Source organism: Bos javanicus, chromosome 5, assembly GCF_032452875.1.
Source record: "Bos javanicus breed banteng chromosome 5, ARS-OSU_banteng_1.0, whole genome shotgun sequence".
NCBI classification, from domain to species: domain Eukaryota; kingdom Metazoa; phylum Chordata; class Mammalia; order Artiodactyla; family Bovidae; genus Bos; species Bos javanicus.
In genome coordinates, this window is record NC_083872.1 from 111,363,768 (window position 1) to 111,386,052 (window position 22,285).

Genomic DNA, 22,285 nt, shown 5'->3' on the forward strand with positions numbered 1-22,285 from the left:
AGTGGGGAACACAGGGAAGCATGACCTCAGGACAGTGAGGCAAGGCTGGCACAGAGTCCCCAGAACCCAGAGGCTGGCATCATGCAGGAACCAGTGTCGCTGTCTGTCTGTGAGCATCAAGTAAAACACATCCCCTCTGCTGGCCATCCAGGTAGGTGTGGCGGCATCGATGGGCTCCATGACCTTGGAGGGGGGACATATATTTTCTTCCAGACTCATTGTCCTCTCTACCAAAATAGCCCATAGAAAGCTTTACTGCATGCAGAGGATAAAATGAAATAAAGAGAAAAGCTTGGCAACCTGGTAAGCTCCATTAGGTTGGAAGAGACAAGAGCAAACGTGATGACTGCAGTCAAGACCTATTGTTAAAATCCTCCCAGTATGCTTTGCAAGTGGGGGCTTTGGCTGTGTGTAGATAAAACCCCCAAATCCCAAAGACCCATCATCCTGGAGCCCATTGGAAATCTCCACCCATGTGCCCCAAATCATGAAACACCCACAGATGTTTGGGGTTAAAACAGATCTCTGGTTAAAGCTCAAAGGAGTGAGAGGCCTTGCCCAGGGCCAGCATCCTTGACTCTTCACCTGCTGTTCCGGTGAATTCCCAGTGACTCAGTTGTAATAGGAAACTAACTCTTTCAAATTAATACAGTTTAAAAAAAATTGTTTATTTATTTGGTTTTGCTGGGTCTCCGTTGCTGCACAGGCTTTTCTCTGGTTGTGGCAAGTGGGGGCTACTCTCGTTGCAGTGCAAGGGCCTCTTGTTGCAATGGCTTCTCTTGCTGCAGAGCACAGGCTCTAGGGTGCTCAGGCTTCAGTGGTTGCGGCAGGCGGGCTCTGTAGTTGCAGCTCCCGGCCTCTGCAGCACAGGCTCAGTAGTTGAGGTCCACAGGCTTAGTTGTCCCATGGCATGTGGGATCTTCTGGGACCAGGGATTGGACCTGTGTCTCCTGCATTGGCAGGGAGATTCTTTACCATTGAGTCACCAGGGAAGCCCCCCAAATTAATATAGTCTTTTAATAGTCTTTTTGTTTGTTTGTTTTTAAACGCTGTTGCTATTTATTGATGCAACACAAATCACCCTGAAATATAGTAGATAAAACAACAATCTATTTGCTCCCAATTCTACAATTCAGGCTGGGCTCAGCTGAACAGATTTTCTGATCTGCAGTGGGTGGACAGCTGCTATAGAGATATGTCCACCTGCTCAGACCTGACCTGCATTGTTTTGATGAAGGAAGGGATAACACACAAAGAATGAGCCTGCCAGCCCGTCAACAGTCACATAGACAGGTCTCCCTCACCCTCACAGACCCACTGAGAAGAGGCTCTGAGAAGGACCCATTTTACCCATGAGGTCTGCTGCTGAAAAAAACCACTGCCTGACCATGATCCCAAGGAAGCATCACACAAACCCAAATTAAGAGAAAAAACCAATCTGGCCTCTCATCTACCCTTCCACAGCCTGCAGTATTTGTAAGAAAAGCTCGACCCTCCATCAGTAGCACAGACCATCTTTGAAGCACCTATCCTAGATTCCTGAAAGCTTCCAGAGACAAAACATCAACAGTGACATAATTGTTATCACTGGGGCCTCTACATGTGGCCTGGCTGTCTCCATCATCCCACTGGTCAAGGCCAGAGGACTTCCAAGTCAAGTCCAACCCATCAATCCAGTCTCATGAGCTGAATTGCTTTAGCCACTAAACTGTGGGGGTGATTTGTTACTCAGCCTAATTGTGGCCCTACATAACTGATACAGTTTGCTTTCAATGAAGGATAGAAAGTCCAGCCCAAACTAGAAAAGCAGAGGAAGAGCTTGTTGGTTGCTGGCAATAAATGTCAGTAATGGTAAAAGCCTTCAGCTGCAGCTTGAGGCAGAGCTCAATGTCACATGGTCATCCAGCTCTCTCTGTGGCTCAGCCCAGCTCCACATCCCAACAGGTGTTGCCCTCATTCCCAGATGGTTTTACCCCTCATGCCTGTAAGATGGCTGTAGCAGCTCCAGGGCTCACACCATCCCATCTTGTGTACTCAGCACAGAAGAAATAGAGCTCCTAAAAGCCCTGGGTCTGGATCGCAGATCTCACTGACTTGGATGAGGTCATGTGATCATGCTTTGACCACTGAGAGTGGAGAGGGGTTGGCATATACTGATTGGCTTAGATCAACCAGAGTCCATTCTACATTGACTGAAAAGGAAGGGAGATGCTCCCCCAAACTCGGGGCAAAGATGTCACCATTGGTACAATCTCAGCTGCCTTCAGCAAGCCTTTCACCAGCCCTTGGTCAACCTCCTCTCCTGGATCATCTGTGAGCTGAGGGTCTTCATATAACAGGCTTCTGGAGTGGGTGTGAGGATGCCCAGAGCTTGGGACAGAGCCTGGAGCACTGTGAGGACTTTGTAGATGTGAGTCATTATTATGACCGACACCTCCCTGCATTTCCTCACGTGGTGTGCTTGACACATGCACCATGCATCCCTTTTCAACACTCCTTCCCTTAGCCTCTGTGCATTTCTCTTCCTCCTCCTTGTCATTCCTTCCTGGTTGCCTTTCTGGGCCCCTTTTACCCCATAGGGCTTTCCTGGTGGCTCAGATGGTAAAGAATCTGCCTGCAATGCAGGAGACCAAGGGTCAATCCCTGGGTCAGGAAGATCCCCTGGAGAAGGGAATGGCAATCCACTCCAGTATTCTTGCCTGGAAAACTCCATGGACAGAGGATCCTGGTGGGCTACGATCCATGGGGTCGCAAGGAGTCGGACACGACTGAGTGACTAACAATTTACCCCATACAGGCCTTCAATAAGGGGTCTCTCTGGGGCTTGGTCCTGGGCCCACAACTCTGCTTACAGTTCATGATTCTTATCAAGGTGGGATCGAGGGATTTTCCTGGTAGATACAGTGGATAAGAATCCACCTGCCAATGCGGGGGATATGGGTTTGATCCCTGGTCTGAGAAGATTTCACTTGCAGCAGGGCAACTAAGCCCGTGTGCCACAACTACTGAGCCCAGTGCTGCAAGTACTGAAGCCCGTGCACCTAGAGCCCGTGCCCCGCATCAGGAGAAGCCACCATGGTGAGGAGCCTGGGCACTGCAACGAAGAGCAGCCCCTACTCAGCAGCTAAAGAGGGCCCGTGCACAAGACCCAGCGCAGCCAAAAGTAATTAATTAATCTAAAAATAAAGGTGGGATCAGATAAATCTCTCCAGGGAGTCCTCTCTCCTGAGCACCTTATTCATGGATCCCACTGGGGTTGAGTGTCACGGTCACTTCAAACACCGAAGAGCCAAATGGAACTCAGCTTCCCCAAAGGCTCTTTTCCCCGTACGTTCCATCCTGTTGATGATGCGTCATCTTCCCTGTCACAACAGCTGGAAATCTGAGAGTCATCCTTGAAAATTCCCTAATAGTAGCTACCATTACTGATCACCTACTGTATACCAGAGTTATGATCCAACCACTCAGGGTCCAAAATCCAGATTCCAAGTTGCTAATCACATGACCCTAGATGTGTTCAGCTCAGCATTTGTAAAGTGGGGATGACAACTCCAACCTCAAAGCATTGGCTGGGTGTGGGTATTAAATGAGGCCTGTGAAGCAGTGGGCACAGAGCTGGGCATCCAGTAAGTACTCAGTCAGTGCTACCTGCTGTGGACATCTGCACCTGTTCTTCTCAGTATCTCCTAGTGGGTACACCCAGCTTCCAAGGTGGCCCTGCATGGCTAAGCCAATGAGTACATCCATGGCCTGGTCAGGGCGATAGCTTCAGGGATGGACAAGTGGCCCAATTCGGACTTCAGTTCAGTTCAGTCGCTCAGTCGTGTCCAACTCCTTGTGACCCCATGAATCACAGCACGCCAGCCCTTCCTGTCCATCACCAACTCCCGGAGTTCACTCAAACTCACATCCATGGAGTCGGTGATGCCATCTAGCCATCTCATTTTCTGTCGTCCCCTTCTCCTCCTGCCCCCAATCCCTCCCAGCATCAGAGCCTTTTCCAATGAGTCAACTCTTCGCATGAGGTGGCCAAAATACTGGAGTTTCAGCTTTAGCATCATTACTTCCAAAGAACACCCAGGACTGATCTCCTTTAGGATGGACTGGTTGGATCTCCTTGCAGTCCAAGGGACTCTCAAGACTCTTCTCCAACACCACAGTTCAAAAGCATCAATTCTTGGGCGCTCAGCTTTCTTCACAGTCCAACTCTCACATCCATATGTGATCACTGGAAAAACCATAGGCTTGACTAGAAAGACTTTTGTTGGCAAAGTAATATCTCTGCTTTTGAATATGCTATCTAGGTTGGTCATGATACAGAATAAACTGCTGGAAGCTCCTAGAAAAGAAGTTCTTGGGGATACTTCCCTAATGGTCCAGTGGCTAGGACTCCACACTCTCAATGCAGGAGGTCCGGGTTCGATCCCTCGTCAAAGAACCACATGCCACAACTAGATTCCATATGCCCCAACTGAGAGTCCACACACCACAACTAAAGATCACACACGCCGAAATGAAGCTCGAAGATTCTGCATGCCACCACTAAGACCTGGTGCAGTCAAATAAACAAATAGTAACCAAAAAAGTTCTTGGGAATTCCCTGGCAGTCCAGTGGTTAGGACTCTGTGCTTTCACTGCCAAGGGACTGGGTTCAATTCCTAGTCAGAGAACTAAGATCGTGCAAACTTTACGGTGTAGCCAGAAAAAAAAGTTCTTTCTTTAATAAAAAAGAACTTCTCCATCCACTACCAGAAAAAATACAGGGGTGTGTGTGGAGCATATAGCTTATAGCACTGGCTGCTATATGGAGCCTCTGCTAAAATACAACCAGGGACTTCCCTAATGGTCCATTGGCTGAGGCTCTGCACACCCAATCTAAGCGTCTGGGGTTCAATCCCTGGTCGGGGAACTATATCCCACATGCTGCAACTAAGACCTGGTACAGCCAAATTAAAAAGGAAAAAAAAAAAAAAAAAACCCACACCCAGGATTTCTCAACTATGTGTGCCCTTTTGTCAAAGGCACGCTGGGGCTTCCCTGGTGGTCCTGTGGTTACGAATCTGCCTTGCAATGCAAGGGACACCGGTTCGATCCCAGGTCCTTGAAGATGCCTGGGAGGAACGAAGCCCGGGTGCCACAACTATGAGCTCTCGAGCTGCAACTCCTGAAGCCCTCACCACAGAGCCTCTGATCCACAAGAAAGGCCACCCGGCCCCCGAGCCTCTTCTGTGTCCACACCAGGCCCTTTGGCTATATGATCTCTCCCGGCTTCCAGCCGGATTAAAGACCAGGGCTCTACCAGCCTTCTCGTGGCTCTCAGGAAGTAACACAACACGATGAAGGCGATGCTGGGGGCATGTCATACTGCTGAAGGCACAGCGGGGTAGGAGGTGGGGGTGGGGGGGCGAGGAAGGGAACCTTCTCTCCCCTTTACAGAGGAAGTGAACCAGAGGTGCTGGAGCTCCGAGAGAAGCATGAACAGAGGACATACCTCTGGAGCATCTCTCTTGTCTACGCAGAGGGGCTGGGCCTCACTTTTGGGTCTCCAGTGGTCTGCCCCAGGCCTGGACACACTCACTAAATCCTCCATGAATTGTACTGACCTGGGCACAGAGTAACTCACCCTTCCTCGGGTGACTGGTCTCCCTGGCCTCTAACTTGTAATAATAGTAGTAGACACTGGAAGGCAGTACCCTGACCTGGAAGTCGGCTAATGTGAAGTTGCCACTCTGTTCTGAAGACTTGGAGACGGGGTCCTCAAATACACACAGGAATTTGATATATGATAAAAGTGGCATTGGGGGAAAGAAGGATAGTTTCCTAAATATCAGACAGTCGTTTCAAAAAAAGATTAATTACAATCCCTCCCTTGCTCCTTGTAACAAAATGAATTCACCATAGACATAAGATTTTTTAAAAAGTACAATTTGGCCAGTCTTTTCTGTCTCTTGAGTGGCTGTACAGTTGAAGAGGGGGGGTCTGTGCAGGGGAAAAGTTAAGCTGAATAAACTCTCAGGTCTAACCCTCAGCCCAGCGACCCTCAGCCCTCCACACCCCCTGCTGCTGCTGCTGCTAAGTCACGTCAGTTGTATCTGACTCTGTGCGACCCCACAGATGGCAGCCCACCAGGCTCCTCTGTCCATGGAATTCTCTAGGCAAGAATACTGGTGTGGGTTGCCATTTCCTTCTCCATCCACATCCACCTGTAATACTTTGCCCTTGACTGGAATAATCTTAACTCTCACTTCTTCAACTCTAGCTGCCCCACCATGCCTGGATTTTCTCCTGGGACTTCCAGGAGGCGGGTTTGGGAGCCCTGCAGGTCCCAGCACTCTCCAAGAGTCCACCTTGGCTCCCAGGCTGTACCAAGAACTTCAGCTTCAGTTCCCGTCCTGAGCTGTGGAGGTATTTATCTTGGCTTTGAGCACAGCTGTGCTGTTCCGGTTTCCTCTTTCTATATTTTAAGGTTTGATGCTTTGTGATTATAGCTGGGAAGATACGTCAGAGAGGGTACCCATCCTGACTCTGGTGGGCAATCATGCTTTCTCTCCGAATCCCTTTCCTTTCCAGCTCAGATGAGAAAGCCTTGTGAGGCTTTGGCAGACTCGGCAGGATACAGGAGCCCAACGAGTCATGTAGATGAATGAACACCCATGGATAAGATGACAGGGAGCAGTGGGGATCAGCGTGCGGGGGGAGCTCAAACTCTGAGCCAGTGCTTCCAGATCTTCTAAACATTTAAGCCGAACTAGAAAGCTGTCTTTTATATTTGTCTGTATCTTACAAAGCTTGATGTGAAGCAAGAACACATCTTGGTCCAGCCCAGCACGGGGACTTCCAGTTTGCCCCTTGAGGAGGTGAAAGCCTGTTCAATAGCTAAGTCATGAAGCTGTCTGAATGGTGCCTCATCTGTCAAATGGGTACACTGAGAGAATTCCCTTGTGATCCAGGGGTTAAGAATCTGCCTTCCAACAAAAGAGGCGCAGGTTCCATCCCTGATTGGGGAACTGAGATCCCACACGCAGCAGGGCAACTCGAGTCACATCATCCCAAGTGATGAAAGATCCCATACGATGCAACTAAGACCCAAGGCAGTAAAATAAATATTTAAAAAATTGTGGTACACACACGTAATGGAATATTATCTAGCAGTAAAATGGAATAAACTGATATGACAACATGGATTAAGCTTAAAATAATTTTTTAAAGGCAATGGCACCCCACTCCAGCACTCTTGCCTGGAAAATCCCATGGACGGAGGAGCCTGATGGGCTGCAGTCCATGGGGTCTCGAAGAGTCAGACACGACTGAGCAACTTCCCTTTCACTTTTCACTTTCATGCAATGGAGAAGGAAATGGCAACCCACTCCAGTGTTCTTGCCTGGAGAATCCCAGGGACAGGGGAGCCTGGTGGGCTGCCGTCTATGGGGTCACACAGAGTCGGACATGACGGAAGCGACTTAGCAGCAGCAGCAATTTTTAAAAAGTGGGTACGATAGTGCACTGCCCTGGCAGGCTGTAGTCAATCCATGGGGGTGAAGGATGTGAAGGAAAGCCAACTGCCACTCCCCGAGCAACTGCCCTGGGCTGGTCACTGTACTCAGTCTCCCCGTCTCTCTTCTATGTCCTGGAACTCCCCGAGGTGCACAAGTGGAAAGTGGGGAGCTGGGATCTGGGCTCTGAGCCCACACATCTTCTGCCCTCAGTCCGCTACTCCTGGTGCCTGCCAAAGAGAGGTATTCAGTGAACAAGCTTCCATTCCCTTTGCCCATTTCAGCACCACCTGGCACAACGTGGGCAGCAAAGATTTCACAGGACAATGGGAGAAACACCTGTCCAGGGGTATCAGGTTCTAGTCTGGTAAATACAGAATCGATGACATCTGAAGATAGCAAACCCCATGAGGATGGAGTTAGCTCTCAGAGAATGATTTCCAGGTCCCTGGCCGCTTTTATCACGGAGTCTTCATTGATCTGGTCATAGTCGACATCTCCATCATCCTGGGTAGTAAGAGCATCTACACTTTCCTACACCCTGAGTCTCCCTGGGTAGGCTGGGGAGGGTTGGTGGGCTGGGTTGGCTTTCTGTCTTGTTGCTGTTCAGTCTCTAAGGCACATACAACTCTTCGTGAGCCCCAAGGATGCAGCACACCCAGATTTCCTATCCTTCACTGTCTCCCAGAGTTTGCTCTGAAGAGCAAGAAGAGTCTGCGGGAGCTTATCTGAAGGGCAGATGCCCAAGGGGCCTTCCTCTTTCCTTCCTAAAACTAATGTTCTCCAGAACAGGAGGGTCAGGGGAGATATAAAAGTTCCCTTGGTCTTCCAGCTGGGAATGTCACCAATTAGGCTTATGTGGGTCACAAAATTATTTCCTTAAAGAGCAAAGTAGGGCAGCCTCGAAGAGTTGGAAGAATACACATTTTGGAGTAAGACAGACCTGGGCTCCACAGTGAGCCTCTCAGCTGCCTGGCTTGGTGTCTTAGGGAAATGCCTGAACCTTTCTCTGCTTTGCTTATCATCATCAGGACAATCATGCTGACCCAACATGGACTTTTGACATGAACAACATTTGTAAAGTACTTAGCCACGTGCCTGGCACACAACAGCTGCTTCATAAAGGCACATGTAGGGTCTGCTGCCATTTCGGTGTTTCTCCCACACCAATCCAGCCCTCGGGGAATGATGCCTAAGACCTCAGATGCCACACACATTATTACTCCTAAATCTTAGCCTCCTCAAGGCCCCTATCCAGGTCCCTCCCTTTCCTAGATGTTCCAGGGGTCCACGGTCTCCCCAGTATTGATGGGGCTCCCTCTGTCATGGGAGATCTTCCTTTATGTGAGTGGAGACTCTAGACCCCAGAAAACTGCCTTCTCTTAGAAACATGGGAAGCCTGGAAGATGCTCTTGAATAGGTTGGAGCAGGGGAAGCAATAGGGCATTACTCAGGCAGGACCCCAAAGCCATGGTTGACCCTCCGTCTCACTCCCCCATCAACAAACTGTGGCCCTACCTCCGAATACTTCCTGGATCCGACCACTCCCCTCCACACTGCTGCCCCCTGGGCCAAGCCCCTGTCCTCTCTCCCCTGGGGCTTTGCAGCAGCCTCTTGACCAGTCACTCTGCTTTAGCCCTTCAGCCTTCTATTAGTCTCCAGTCAGACTGATCCTTTGAAAATAGAATGCAGGGGCCTTTTTCTCAAAGATGACACCAAAAGTGAAGAAGAAAGCCCCTGCCCTCCCAGAGCTAACGTCAAAACAGACTTTGAAGGTCAGGAAGGCAGTGCTGAAACGCAACCAAAGACACACACACAAAAGAAAATCCACATGTCACCCACCTTCCAGAGGACATAGACACCATGGCTCCAATGGGAGCCTAAATATTCTCATAAGTGCATCCCCAGGAGAACCAAGCTTGACCACTATGCCAGTACCACGTCCCGCAGGCCACTGGATCCGCTGTGAAAGAGAAGACAGCAACACACTCATGTTCTTTGTGGAGGTCAAGGCCATCAACAGAGGTATCAGACAGGCTGGGAAGATGCTTTTATGACATCACCTAGCCAGGCCAGCACCCTGATGGGGTCTGATGGAGAGAAAAAGGCATATAGGTTCGACAGGCCCTGTAATGCTTTGGGTGGTGCCAACAAATTGTATCATCTAAACTAAGTCCAGTTGGCTAATTCTAAGTATAATTTTTTTTTTTAACCACAGACAAACTAATGGATGTCAGATCCCATCACTACTTTACTCCAAATCCTCTGGTGGCTCCTGTCTCAGATGGTTTCCTCTCCCCTGTCTGTGACAAGGACCTCCTGTCTTGCCTCTTCTTCACCTCTTGTTCACTCTATTCCCCCAGGCACTGGCCGCCTCCCTGGCTGCTCCTAAGATAGACTAAGGGCCCACCTGAGGGCCAATACCTGGAATGCCCCTCCTGCAGGTCCTACTCAGGTCCTCTTATCAGACAGGCTCTCCAGCAACATTTCAGGTATAAAAGCAGCTCCTTTCTCTCCATCCTTACGCATTATTTTTTCCTCCCAATTCTTATCACTTCCTTTTACATCTGCCCCGGTGGGAAGACGAGGACGTGATCTCATCTCATCGGCCACTCGCGTGGCAGTGCAGGGCATGTTGTTGTTGTCCATTCATTCAGTGTGTCTGACTCTCTGCAACCCCACAGACTGCAGCACACCAGGCCTCCCTGTCCTCCACTATCTGTTGGAGCTTGCTCAAACTCATGTCCATTGAGTCAGTGATGCCATCCAACCATCTCATCCTCTGTTGCCCCTTCTCCTCCTGCCCTCAATCTTTCCCAGCATCAGGGTCTTTTCCAGTGAGTCAGCTCTTTGCATGAGGTGGGCAAAGTACTGGAGCTTCAGCTTCAGCATCTGTCCTTCCAATGAACATTCAGGGTTGATTTTCTTTAGGATTGACATTAGAGACCCCAAACAACGATTTGTGCAAGAATAATTGGACGGGTGGGCAACTGCTATGTGGGTGCCCACCCCTTCCTGCTCAGTTCAGTTCAGTTCAGTTGCTCAGTTGTGTCTGACTTTGCAACCCCATGAATCGCAGCACGCCAGGCCTCCCTGTCCATCACCAACTCCCAGAGTTCACTCAGACTCATGTCCATCGAGTCAGTGATGCCATCCAGCCATCTCATCCTCTGTCATCCCTTTCTCCTCCTGCCCCCAATCCCTCCCAGCATCAGGGTATTTTCCAATGAATCAACTCTTTGCATGAGGTGGCCAAAGTATTGGAGTTTCAGCTTCAGCATCATTCCTTCCCATGAACACCCAGGACTGATCTCCTTCAGAATGGACTGGTTGGATCTCCTTGCAGTCCAAGGGACTCTCAAGAGTCTTCTCCAACACCACAGTTCAAAAGCATCAATTCTTTAGTGCTTAGCTTTCCTGACAGTCCAACTCTCACATCCATACATGACCACTGGAAAAACCATAGCCTTGACTAGACGGACCTTTGTTGGCCAAGTAATGTCTCTGCTTTTTAATGTTATCAAGCTTGGTCATAACTTTCCTTCCAAGGAGTAAGCGTCTTTTAATTTCATGGCTGCAATCACCATCTGCAGTGATTTTGGAGCCCCAAAAAATAAAGTCTGACACTGTTTACACTGTTTCCCCATCTATTTCTCATGAAGTGATGGGACCAAATGCCATGATCTTAGTTTTCTGAATGTTGAGCTTTAAGCCAACTTTTTCACTCTCCTCTTTCACTTTAATCAAGAGGCTTTTTAGTTCCTCTTCACTTTCTGCCATAAGGGTGGTGTCATCTGTGTATATAAGGTTATTGATATTTCTCCCGGCAATCTTGATTCCAGCTTGTGCTTCTTCCAACCCAGCATTTCTCATGATGTACTCTGCATATAAGTTAAATAAGCAGGGTGACAATATACAGCCTTGATGTACTCCTTTCCCTATTTGGAACCAGTCTGTTGTTCCATGTCCAGTTCTAACTGTTGCTTCCTGACCTGCATACAGGTTTCTCAAGAGGCAGGTCAGGTGGTCTGGTATGCCCATCTCTTTCAGAATTTTCCACAGTTTATTGTGATTCACACAGTCAAAGGCTTTGGCATAGTCAATAAAGCAGAAATAAATGTTTTTCTGGAACTCTCTTGCTTTTTCCATGATCCAGCGGATGTTGGCAATTTGATCTCTGGTTCCTCTGCCTTTTCTAAAACCAACTTGGACATCTGGAAGTTCACGGTTCATGTATTGCTGAAGCCTGGCTTGGAGAATTTTGAGCATTACTAGCGTGTGAGATGAGTACAATTGTGCGGTAGTTTGAGCATTCTTTGGCATTGCATTTCTTTGGGATTGGAAGGAAAACTGACCTTTTCCAGTCCTGTGGCCACTGCTGAGTTTTCCGAATTTGCTGACATATTGCGTGCAGCACTTTTAAGCATCATCTTTCAGGATTTGAAATAGCTCAACTGGAATTCCATCACTTCCACTAGCTTTGTTCGTAGTGATGCTTTCTAAGGCCCACTTGACTTCACATTCGAGGATGTCTGGCTCTACGTGAGTGATCAAACCATCGTGATTATCTGGATCGTGAAGCTCTTTTTTGTACAGTTCTTCTGTGTATTCTTGCCACCTCTTCTTAATATCTTCTGCTTCTGTTAGGTCCATACCATTTCTGTCCTTTATCAAGCCCATCTTTGCATGAAATGTTCCCTTTGTATCTCTAATTTTCTTGAAGAGATCTCTAGTCTTTCCCATTCTGTTGTTTTCCTCTATTTTCTTGCATTGATCACTGAGGAAGGCTTTCTTATCTCTCCTTGCTATTCTCTGGAACTCTGCATTCAAATGCTTTTATCTTTCCTTTTCTCCTTTGCTTTTCACTTCTCTTCTTCTCACAGCTATTTGTAAGGCCTCCCCAGACAGCCATTTTGCTTTTTTGCATTTCTTTTCCATGGGGATGGTCTTGATCCCTGTCTTCTGTACAATGTCATGAACCTCCGTCCATAGTTCATCAGGCACTCTATCAGATATAGTCCCTTAAATCTATTTCTCACTTCCACTGTATAATCATAAGGGATTTGATTTAGGTCATACCTGAATGGTCTAGTAGTTTCCCCTACTTTCTTCAATTTAAGTCTGAATTTGGCAATAAGGAGTTCATGGTCTGAGCCACAGTCAGCTCCCAGTCTTGTTTTTGCTAACTGTATAGAGCTTCTCCATTTTTGGCTGCAAAGAATATAATCAATCTGATTTTGGTGTTGACCATCTGGTGATGTCCATGTGTAGAGTCTTCTCTTGTGTTGTTGGAAGAGGGTGTTTGCTATGACCAGTGCGTTCTCTTGGCAAAACTCTATTAGCCTTTGCCCTGCTTCATTCCATACTCCAAGGGCAAATTTGCCTGTTACCCCAGGTGTTTCTTGACTTCCTACTTTTGCATTCCAGTCCCCTATAATGAAAAGGACATCTTTTGGGGGTGTTAGTCCTAAAAGGTCTTGTAGGTCTTCATAGAATCATTCAACTTCAGCTTCTTCAGCGTTACTGGTTGGGGCATAGGCTTGGGTTACTGTGGTATTGAATGGTTTGTCTTGGAAATGAACAGAGATCATTCTGTCATTTTTGAGATTGCATCCAAGTACTGCATTTGTTGATCATGGTGGCTACCCCATTGTAGATATAATGGTCATCTGAGTTAAATTCACCCATTCCAGTCCATTTTAGTTTGCTGATTCCTAGAATGTCGACATTCACTCTTGCCATCTCCTGTTTGACCACTTCCAATCTGCCTTGATTCATGGACCTGACATTCCAGGTTCCTATGCAATATTGCTCTTTACAGCATTGGACCTTGCTTCTATCACCAGTCACATCCACAACTAGGTGTTGTTTTTGCTTTGGCTCCATCCCTTCATTCTTTCTGGAGTTATTTCTCCACTGATCTCCAGTAGCATATTGGGCACCTACCAACCTGGGGAGTTCCTCTTTCAGTATCCTATCGTTTTGCCTTTTCATACTGTTCATGGGGTTCTCAAGGCAAGAATACTGAAGTGGTTTGCCATTCCCTTCTCCAGTGGACCACATTCTGTCAGACCTCTCCACCATGACCCATCCGTCTTGGGTGGCCCCACATGGCATGGCTTAGTTTCACTGACTTAGACAAGGCTGTGGTCCATGTGATCAGATTGGCTAGTTTTCTGTGATTATGGTTTCAGTGTGTCTGCCCTCTGATGCCCTCTTGCAACACCTACCATCTTACTTGGGTTTCTCTTACCTTGGATGTGGGGTATCTCTTCACAGCTGCTCCAGCAAAGCGCAGCTACAGCTCTTTACCTTGGACGAGGTCGCCCCTCTTGACCTTGAATGTGGGGTAGCTCCTCTCGGCCCTCCTGCGCCCGCGCAGCCACCGCTCCTTGGATGTGGGCTTGCTCCTCTCAGCCACTGCCCCTTCCTGCTAGATGCTTTTTAATCCTCACAAAGGCTGAGAGGGGCTGAGAGGGTCTGAGAGGGGTCAGGTTAGGAAAGTTGCCAGAGGGCAGGCTGCTCTCTTTAAGGTAGAGCTGAATTTGGAGCAGGCTGGGCCTGATTCCAAAGCCTGCCTTTTCCCCTCCCCTTCTGAGATGCTGAGCTGGCAAAAGGGGGAAAAGGGCTGACAGATTCCATAAGGACATGGGCTCCTGCCCTCAAATCTGATGAGAGACAAAAAGTAATGGAGAAATTTAAAAACAGTGCCTAGCAAATAACAGGCGCCAATAAACGTGTTTGTGTACTTACCTGGTGGTCCAGTGGCCAATATTCTGCACTCCCAACGCAGGGGGCCCAGGTTCCATTCCTGGTCAGGGAATTAGATCCTACAAGTCACAACTAAGAGTTCGCATGCAGCAACAAATATCCTGAGCGCCCCAACTAAGACCCGGATTAGCAAAAAAAGAAAAAAAAAAAAAAAACCACAAAGCCCAAACAATACATTTCCTTGAAGGACTGAAGCCCTAACTGGGATGTGCAAACAGTTCTGTGGGACTCAAAGGAGACACCTAGGTGTGTTGGATGAGGGGCGCGGAATGAGCTGGAGACTTCTAGTGGGGATGTTTGAGGAGGACCTTGAACAGTAGGTCTTTAACAGTCGAGCGGTAACAGCACGGAAGGATGAAAAGAAAGCAATCTGGAAGAGCTTTAAAACCCACGATAGAGAACATTGTTAGTGCTAAACCTCCCCAGGGACCCTCCACGGCTCCAGCCCAAGATCAGCAAACAGTGCTGGGGCCTGACAGGTCATAGGGCTGACAGCAGGTTGGGTGACCAGCCCGCACAACGGTTTGCCCCTCTCTTCCACCGGACCACTTGTCCGCGGCCCTCTGGGGCCCTCTGGGCGGGGTCCAAACGGCCTGGCCAGGCCCATCCTTAGGTGACGTCACGTATAGAGGCGGGACTCAGGACTGTGGGGCGGGGCCCCGAGAGGGGCGGGGCCCGACGCGGCTCCTGGCCCCACCCCGAGAGAGGCCTAGGCAGGGGAGACCGGAAGTCCTTCAGCCACCGTCGGCTTCCCGGCTCCCTTCGGTTCCTCCTCTCAGCTCCGGTCGCAAGGTCGTGGCCCGGAAGTAAAGGGGCCATGTTGGTGGGTGACCCTAGGAGAGGTACCGGGCGAGAGGCGAATCTCGAGTAGAGGAAGTGCGCGCGGTCCTCAGGTGAGCGAGGGGAGGAGTGATGGCTAGGGCTGGGGGTTCGCCACGCCTTCTCTCAGGGTCGCTGTTTGAGTCCCCAGCCCGGCCGGGGCCCACACTACGGGCCTGATCACCGGGGGTCTCGCCCCAGCCTGCCCTGGGTTTTCCCCTGGAGGCCGCTCCGGGGCCTCGCCCCAACCTCCGGAGCTCTCCCGGTGCCCCAGAACCGGCCTGCCCCAGCCTCAGGGTCTTTCCAGCCTGGTTCGGTGCGATCCCCCCAGGTAGGGGGAGGACCTGGGGACCCTCCAGGGCCCAACCGCCCATTCGCCTGTCGACCTTGTAACAGCTCTTGCATGCCAGTCCCCTCCTACTTCGTAAAACACTTTACTGTTGATTTCTGGATTCATCTGTCCCACTCAGGGAGACTTGGCGCCGAGGGGCGCTCTTCTGCAGTTGAGGGTAAAGGGATGAGGACGGTGGCTGGCTCACCCTCGCGCAGCAGGCTCGCAAGGCCAGAGGCTGACGGTAGCTGACTTTGGGCCCAAAGTTTAGACCTTTTTACCAGTCAGATACCTCTCCCATTCAGTCTCATTTCTTTATTTCAGAAAGAGGGGTGATCATTTTTTCCACACAGGGACACTGTGAGCGTCCTTCGTTATTTTTTGAGCCCTCGGTATGTGCCAGGCGCTGAACTGGGAAAGTCTGTACAGCACCTAGAAGTGCTGTATGCATGGTAAGATCCCAGCCCACGGTAGTTTTCATTCCACAGGCAGGCAGAGTCGGGGTCGGAAGTGCACCCCCCCTTTACAGCCCTGCCTGTGGGCGAGTTACTTCTCTCTGGCAGCATCAGTTTCCTCCACTTAAAATGGAGATACTGGTGACACTAGAATTGTTGATGGAATGAGATGTCACGTGGGACCTGCTTGGCCAGTGCGTGCTATAATAGTAAACAATCAATAAACATTAACCATTGTTGTTATGAACCCTGTCCACTTCATAAGTTCTCAGTTTAAATGTGATAATGGATGACAAAGCACTTTGCAAATGGTAACACTCCTGGTTCTGTAAGGGTTTATTGTTACTGAAGGTAGATGATGGTGGTTTATGTGTAACTAAATCTGATACTTATTGAACATTTACAAACACACAAGGGGAGGTAGCATTAATCATAGCTGCCACAATAGATGGCTTGGCATATGCTGAGTGCTATTCTAACCACATTTAATCCTCATACTAACCATATGGAAAATACAGTTTTAATCCTCATTTTACAAATGAGGAACTAAGGTAAGCCCAGAGAGGTTAAGAAACTTGCCCAGGGTAATTAGCTTACTAAGTGTTGGTGCTAGGATTCAAGTATGACTGAGGCCCCTTGTGGTGAAGTTATATTACGTGTGCTTCTTCCCTGGTGGCTCAGATGGTAAAGAATCTGTCTGCAGTGCAGGAGACTGGGGTTCAACCCCTGGGTTGGGAAGATCCTCTGGAGGAAGAAATGGCAACCCACTCCAGTTGCCTAGAGAAGCTAGGCTCCAGAGGAGCCTGACGGGCTACATACAGTCCATGGGGTCACAAAGAGATGGATGTGACTAACTAATATTTTTACTTCCTTTCACTTTACATGCGATATCTCAGGCAAGTTTCAAAATAATTCTATGAGGTAAGTACTATTAGCATAAAAGTACATAGCAGTATATAAATGTAGATAGCATTATTTCTATTTTACAAGTGAGGAAACTGATGCTCAGAGAGGTTATGTACTTTGCCCAAAATCATATGGCAGGTAAGTGGCAGAGCCAAAATTCAAGCCCAGGTAGTCCAGCTTCCAGTCCCTGACCTTTCAGCGTAGCTGGTAGTTTCCCAGGAGCAGGAGTCTGTAGGCTGGAACCTAGTCCCGGCCCTGCCACTAAGTCACAGTGTGACCTTGAGGGGGTCTCTGAGACCTGGATTAAGAACTACAGAATTACTGGTGACTCAGATGGTAAAGAATGTGTCTGCAACAAGAGAGACCTGGGTTCAATCCCTGGGTCAAGAAGATCCCCTGGCAAAGGGAATGGTTACCTACTCCAGTAGTCTTGCCTCGAGAATCCCATGGACAGAGGAGCCTGGCGAGGTACAGTCCATGGGTTTGCAGAATCAGACATGACTGAGCAACTAACACTTTCACATTTCACTTTCATAGGTCCTTCTGGGCTTTCCTGGTGACTCAGCGGTAAAGAATCCACCTGTCAATGCAGGAAATGTGGGTTCAATCCCTGGGTGGGGAAGATCCCCTTGGAGAAGGAAATGGCAACCCACTGTAGTATTCTTGCCTGGAGAATCCCATGGACTGAGGAGCCTGGCAGGCTACAGTCCAAAGGGTCACAAAGAGTCGGACACAACTGAGCAACTGAACGAGAACAACAGTGTAGTTCCCTTCTATCATTAATTCTGATTCTAGGCTTCTCTTTCTTCCCTCCTGTGTATAGCTTGACGCCCAGCCCCTGTCAGTCCCCCATGGCCTCATGGAGCCGAGAGGCGGTGCTGAGTCTCTACCGGGCTCTGCTTCGCCAAGGCCGACAGCTTCGCTACACTGATCGAGACTTCTACCTTGCCTCCATCCGCCGTGAGTTCCGGAAAAACCAGAAACTGGAGGATCCCGAGGCCCGGGAGAAGCAGCTGGAAAAGGGCCTGGTCTTCCTCCACAGCAAGCTGGGAGGGATCATTTAGGATCCTCTCCTTTCCCCTCCCATCCTAATTCCAAGGGAAAGAGGACACAGGTGCCTTCCAGAGACACGCCTGCCTCTCTCCCACCTCCACCTCACAGATGCATTAAGAAGTCTCAGGTAGGTAGGCCTGTGTTCCTGTAGGTTTCATTTTTTCTGATACAGGGGACCAGGAAAGGGAGAATCTTTCCTTTTAGGGGCCAAAGTTCTTCAGGCATACTGAAGGAAATACCAACATACATAACAGAATGTTCCCTTATAAAATGCTCCCAGTTAAAAAGGCCCTTAGTTTCAAGTCCTACTAGGGATCATTTTTCTTCATAGAACATTTAATGTATGAAAATGCTAGAAAAATTACTGGTTAAAACTTAGATCTTGTTCCATCTGGCTCATTCTTCAGTGGATTCAGTTCTCTTGAGGATTAGATCATGTTCCCCCAAACATAACTCTGTGGTTTAGTCACATAAGTCCAGTCCTACTCTTTGTGACTCCATGGACTGTAGCCCACCAGGCTCCTCTGTTCATGGAATTCTCCAGGCAAGAATACTGGAGTGGGTTGCCATTTCTTTCTCTGAGGATCTTCCCAACCTGGGGATTGAACCCAGGTCTCCTGCACTGCAGGCAGATTCTTTACCAACTAAGCCACTGGGAAGCTGTAAACATAACTATACTCTGTTTCAAAAGTCTCTAAAGCAAGTATAGTGTCCAGACCTCAGAGGACTGCCTTCGTGGCTCTGCTGCTAACAACTGTGGGGTTTAGGGCAAATCATTCAATCTGTCCAGGCCTCCATTTCCTCATTTGTAGATGAAATAGCATCCCACTCCAGTATTCTTCCCTGGAAAATTCCATGGACAGAGGAGCTTGGCGGGCTAGCTACAGTGGGGTCGCAAAGAGGACACGACTGAGCACCACCACTAAAATAGTACCCACTTCTTCAGCTTATTGCAAGAGTTAATGAGAAAATGCGCAGAGTGCTTCAATGGTTCTTGGCCAGTGGTATGTGAGCTCTGTTTCCTGTCATGCCAAGGTGACCAGCAAGTTCCACTGTAACCTGATGACTGTATTTAATTCAGCAACTAGATGGAGAAACAGTGGAAACAGTGTCAGACTTTATTTTTGGGGGCTCCAAAATCACTGCAGATGGTGATTGCAGCCATGAAATTAAAAGACGCTTACTCCTTGGAAGGAAAGTTATGACCAACCTAGATGGCATATTCAAAAGCAGAGACATTACTTTGCCAACAAAGGTCTGTCTAGTCAAGGCTATGGTTTTTCCAGTGGTCATGTATGGATGTGAGAGTTGGACTGTGAAGAAAGCTGAGCACTGAAGAATTGATGCTTTTGAACTGTGGTGTTGGAGAAGATTCTTGAGAGTCCCTTGGACTGCAAGGAGATCCAACCAGTTCATTCTAAGGAGATCAGCCCTGGGATTTCTTTGGAAGGAATGATGCTAAAGCTGAAACTCCAGTACTTTGGCCACCTGATGTGAAGAGTTGACTCATTGGAAAAGACCCTGATGCTGGGAGGGATTGGGGGCAGGAGGAGAAGGGGACGGCAGAGGATGAGATGGCTGGATGGCATCACTGACTCGATGGACGTGAGTCTGGGTCAACTCCGGGAGTTGGTGATGGACAGGGATGCCTGGCGTGCTGCAATTCATGGGGTCTCAAAGAGTCGGACACGACTGAGCGACTGAACTGACTGAATTGAAGACAGGTGACTGGAGTTGAGACTGAGCCAGGTCTAGAAGGACATCCAATCTCCTGTTGAGGAAGTCGTGATATCTGATGAGGGGGTGGTGGGCACCACAGCTTTGTCAGCCGGGGAGTGGTGTGGATGAGGAGTCAGGGCAGGGGCAGCATGCAGAATAAATCGGTGAGAGGCCCCAGAGTGGGTGAATCTGAGCAGATGAGTGGAGGGACTGAGGCGGTGGGGTGGCTGCATGTAGGTGCAATGTGGGCAGCAGGGGACTTCACCAAGTGGGGGCTGGTGTAGCAGGAGGAGGGAGGATGAAGGATGACTTTGAGGTGGAAGGCATGCCAGCTGGGTGGAGGGTACTGTTTTCAACAGAGAGGGAAGGCAGGAGGAGCCATGTGGAATGGTTTTGGGTTGATTGGCAGACCTGCCTTTGGGAGTAAACAGCAGGTACGAAGTGATGCCCACTTCCCTGTGCCTGCATAGGGAAAGTGGAAGTGAGTACTGAAGACTTTGTGTTCAGAGTCTGTTTTGAGTGTGAGTCGCGTTAAAGGTTGCTGCCACTACCTCCTCCAAAAACCAAAAAAAAACATAGACTTAGTAGCTCACGGGTGGAACAGATGCATCAAGTCCTGTCTGTCAAGTACTGCTGGCCCTGGGGGCAGTGAATGAGCCAGAATGGTCCTGGGGCATATGGTCTAGTGGTGCGTGGAGCACAGATGGGTACAAGGTGGGGCTGCAGGCTGTTTGGGACCCCTGTAACCTGCACCCCAGCACCGTGAGCTCTAGGTTCAACTCACGACTGCACAGCTTACTCGCATGATGACTGACCTATGCCTCAGTTTCTTCATCTGACAGGGGAGCTAACAATGTGACTGACCTCATGGGATTGTTGTGAAGAGTAAGAGAGCAAAGAGGGGGAAAATGCCCAGCACATGGTACATGCTCAATGTATGTTAGTTCTTATCATGTATACTTAAACCAGGTCATGTTTAGTTCGAATCATATGACCTTTTCAAGTAAAAGAAGTTGGAATGTTCAGAGTTCTGTGTCGTCATCCTAGGAAGCCACAGGGCCAGTGTTACTCATCACCGCCACTGTCAGTACGCGGGGTGGTGAGTATGTCCGTTCCCATTCTTGTGTCTGAGGAGGCAGGTTAAACACCGTGTCTGAAGTGTCAGCAGAGTTCACATTCTGCATCCTCAGCCCTGCCCACTGGGACAGTGGTTCCTTCTCTTTTTTTAAATACTTTTAACTAGTTGTATGTGTACAGTTCAGTCGTGTTAAGAATATTCATCTTATGATGTAACAGATCTCCAGAGCTTTTTCATCTTGTAAAACTGAAACTAAACCACAGGGCTCCTTCCTAATTGCGCAAGGACCCAGGCTCCTTCCCCCTGGTTAGGCAGAGCTCCTACCCCTCACTGGCTCCCAGCTAGTAGAGCACGGCCTGAGTGGAGGGTATACTGTGGATAAGCAGTTTCAACTGGAACAGGTTGAGTTCAGTTTTAGAAACTCTGATCTCCCTGGGGGAGCTTGTGGGTGTTCTCTCTTCTTGCTGGTTGCTAGGTCATCAGCACCACCTGGTCCTTGGATGGGGCAGGGAATATACTGCGCTGGTGTAGAAAAGCCTTTTCCCAAGTCTGCTCAACGTAATAGTTTTGGTCTCAAGCCCAGGATGGCATCAGTGTGGGTTTCAGAGACCGTTCCTGGCTCCATTTCAGAAGGTGAAATGGACCTCACAGGACAATCTGGATTGCTGAGTGCCTTCTGAAACGTGACCTTTGTCCTGTGGATGGAAATCGTAAAAGACTTGATAGCCCACGTTCGTAGAGTCCTTTAACAGTTGATAAAATGTTCACGTGTAGTATTTTAGTAGCCGTGTTGTCCTTACTACAACCCTGTGATTTAGGCCGTGCCGGCGTCATTATCCCCTTTACATAGCTGAGGGGCTGAGTAACTCATTTGAGGTCACCCAGCTAGTTAGTCAGGGCTCAATGGCAAGTTCTCAAGATTTCTGACTCTAAAATTTAGCCTCTTCTGTCGTGCCACCTCACTGCCTCATTCTCACCAGTCATCAGAGGGTCAAGGACTAAATGGCCCAGAGAGGCTCCTTCCAGCTTCCGCACAGAGGGGAGCTGGGCCCTTCTTGCTCTGCTGTATCATATGCAAGGATCATTTAGGAGATGGTTCTCCCTATTGTAAATATATCCCTAAAGAGCCTTTTGTTTTAAAAGAAATAAAACAGTGGTTGGAATAGAAAATGGCAGCCCGCTCCATTATTCTTGCCGAGAGAATTCCATGGACAGAGGAGCCTGGCGGGCTACAGTCCATGGGGTCGCAGAGTCAGACACGACTGAGCGCACACAGAACAGCGCTCATCATTCTGTATGGGGACTGTACCTGTCAGCTTTGTCCTGATTGTGTTAGTTTGTCTCAGTGGCTGCTGGAGGGACGATAATGGCTGGAGTTCCTGCCTGACCCCACCTGCAAATACAGTTTCCCTCTTCTCAGCCTTGCTTGCTCTGAGCATTTGAAGTGGAAGTGTATTTAATTTGGCGAAGTCTCCCATCCTGTCCCTGAACCTGAAGCGTCTACTAACTGCAGAAGGTGAGAAGAGAACAGAAAAGTGCCAAAGTGGTGAATTCTAGTTAGAGAAAGAGTAAGGCTCGACTGCAACTGCTGCTGAAATAAGTGGGGTCAGAAATACTCCTTCCTTGTTGAGGAGGGCAGAAGCATGCGGTATGAGGTGAG

At 48.9% G+C, this 22,285-nt stretch overlaps 1 protein-coding gene and 1 long non-coding RNA gene across 2 annotated transcripts; one reads left to right on the forward strand and one right to left on the reverse strand.

The window, feature by feature from the left end:
* Positions 1–647: 647 nt before the first annotated feature.
* LOC133248416 (uncharacterized) lies at positions 648–14,335 on the reverse strand. The gene is made up of 4 exons (XR_009736701.1): positions 14,247–14,335; positions 13,747–14,161; positions 9,336–9,456; positions 648–950 (listed from the first exon to the last, which is right to left on the reverse strand). It is a non-coding gene; the product is annotated as an uncharacterized LOC133248416 (long non-coding RNA).
* Positions 14,336–17,626: 3,291 nt separating this feature from the next.
* On the forward strand, positions 17,627–17,839 carry LOC133248415 (mitochondrial ribosome and complex I assembly factor AltMIEF1). The gene has a single exon (XM_061418595.1). It carries the CDS (start codon positions 17,627–17,629, stop codon positions 17,837–17,839), a length of 213 nt encoding a protein of 70 aa, XP_061274579.1.
* Positions 17,840–22,285: the final 4,446 nt, after the last annotated feature.

What these genes read in the sequence shown, in the direction of transcription:
- LOC133248415 (XM_061418595.1), top strand. Translation starts at nt 17,627, where the DNA reads ATGGCCTCATGGAGCCGAGAGGCGGTGCTGAGTCTCTACCGGGCTCTG.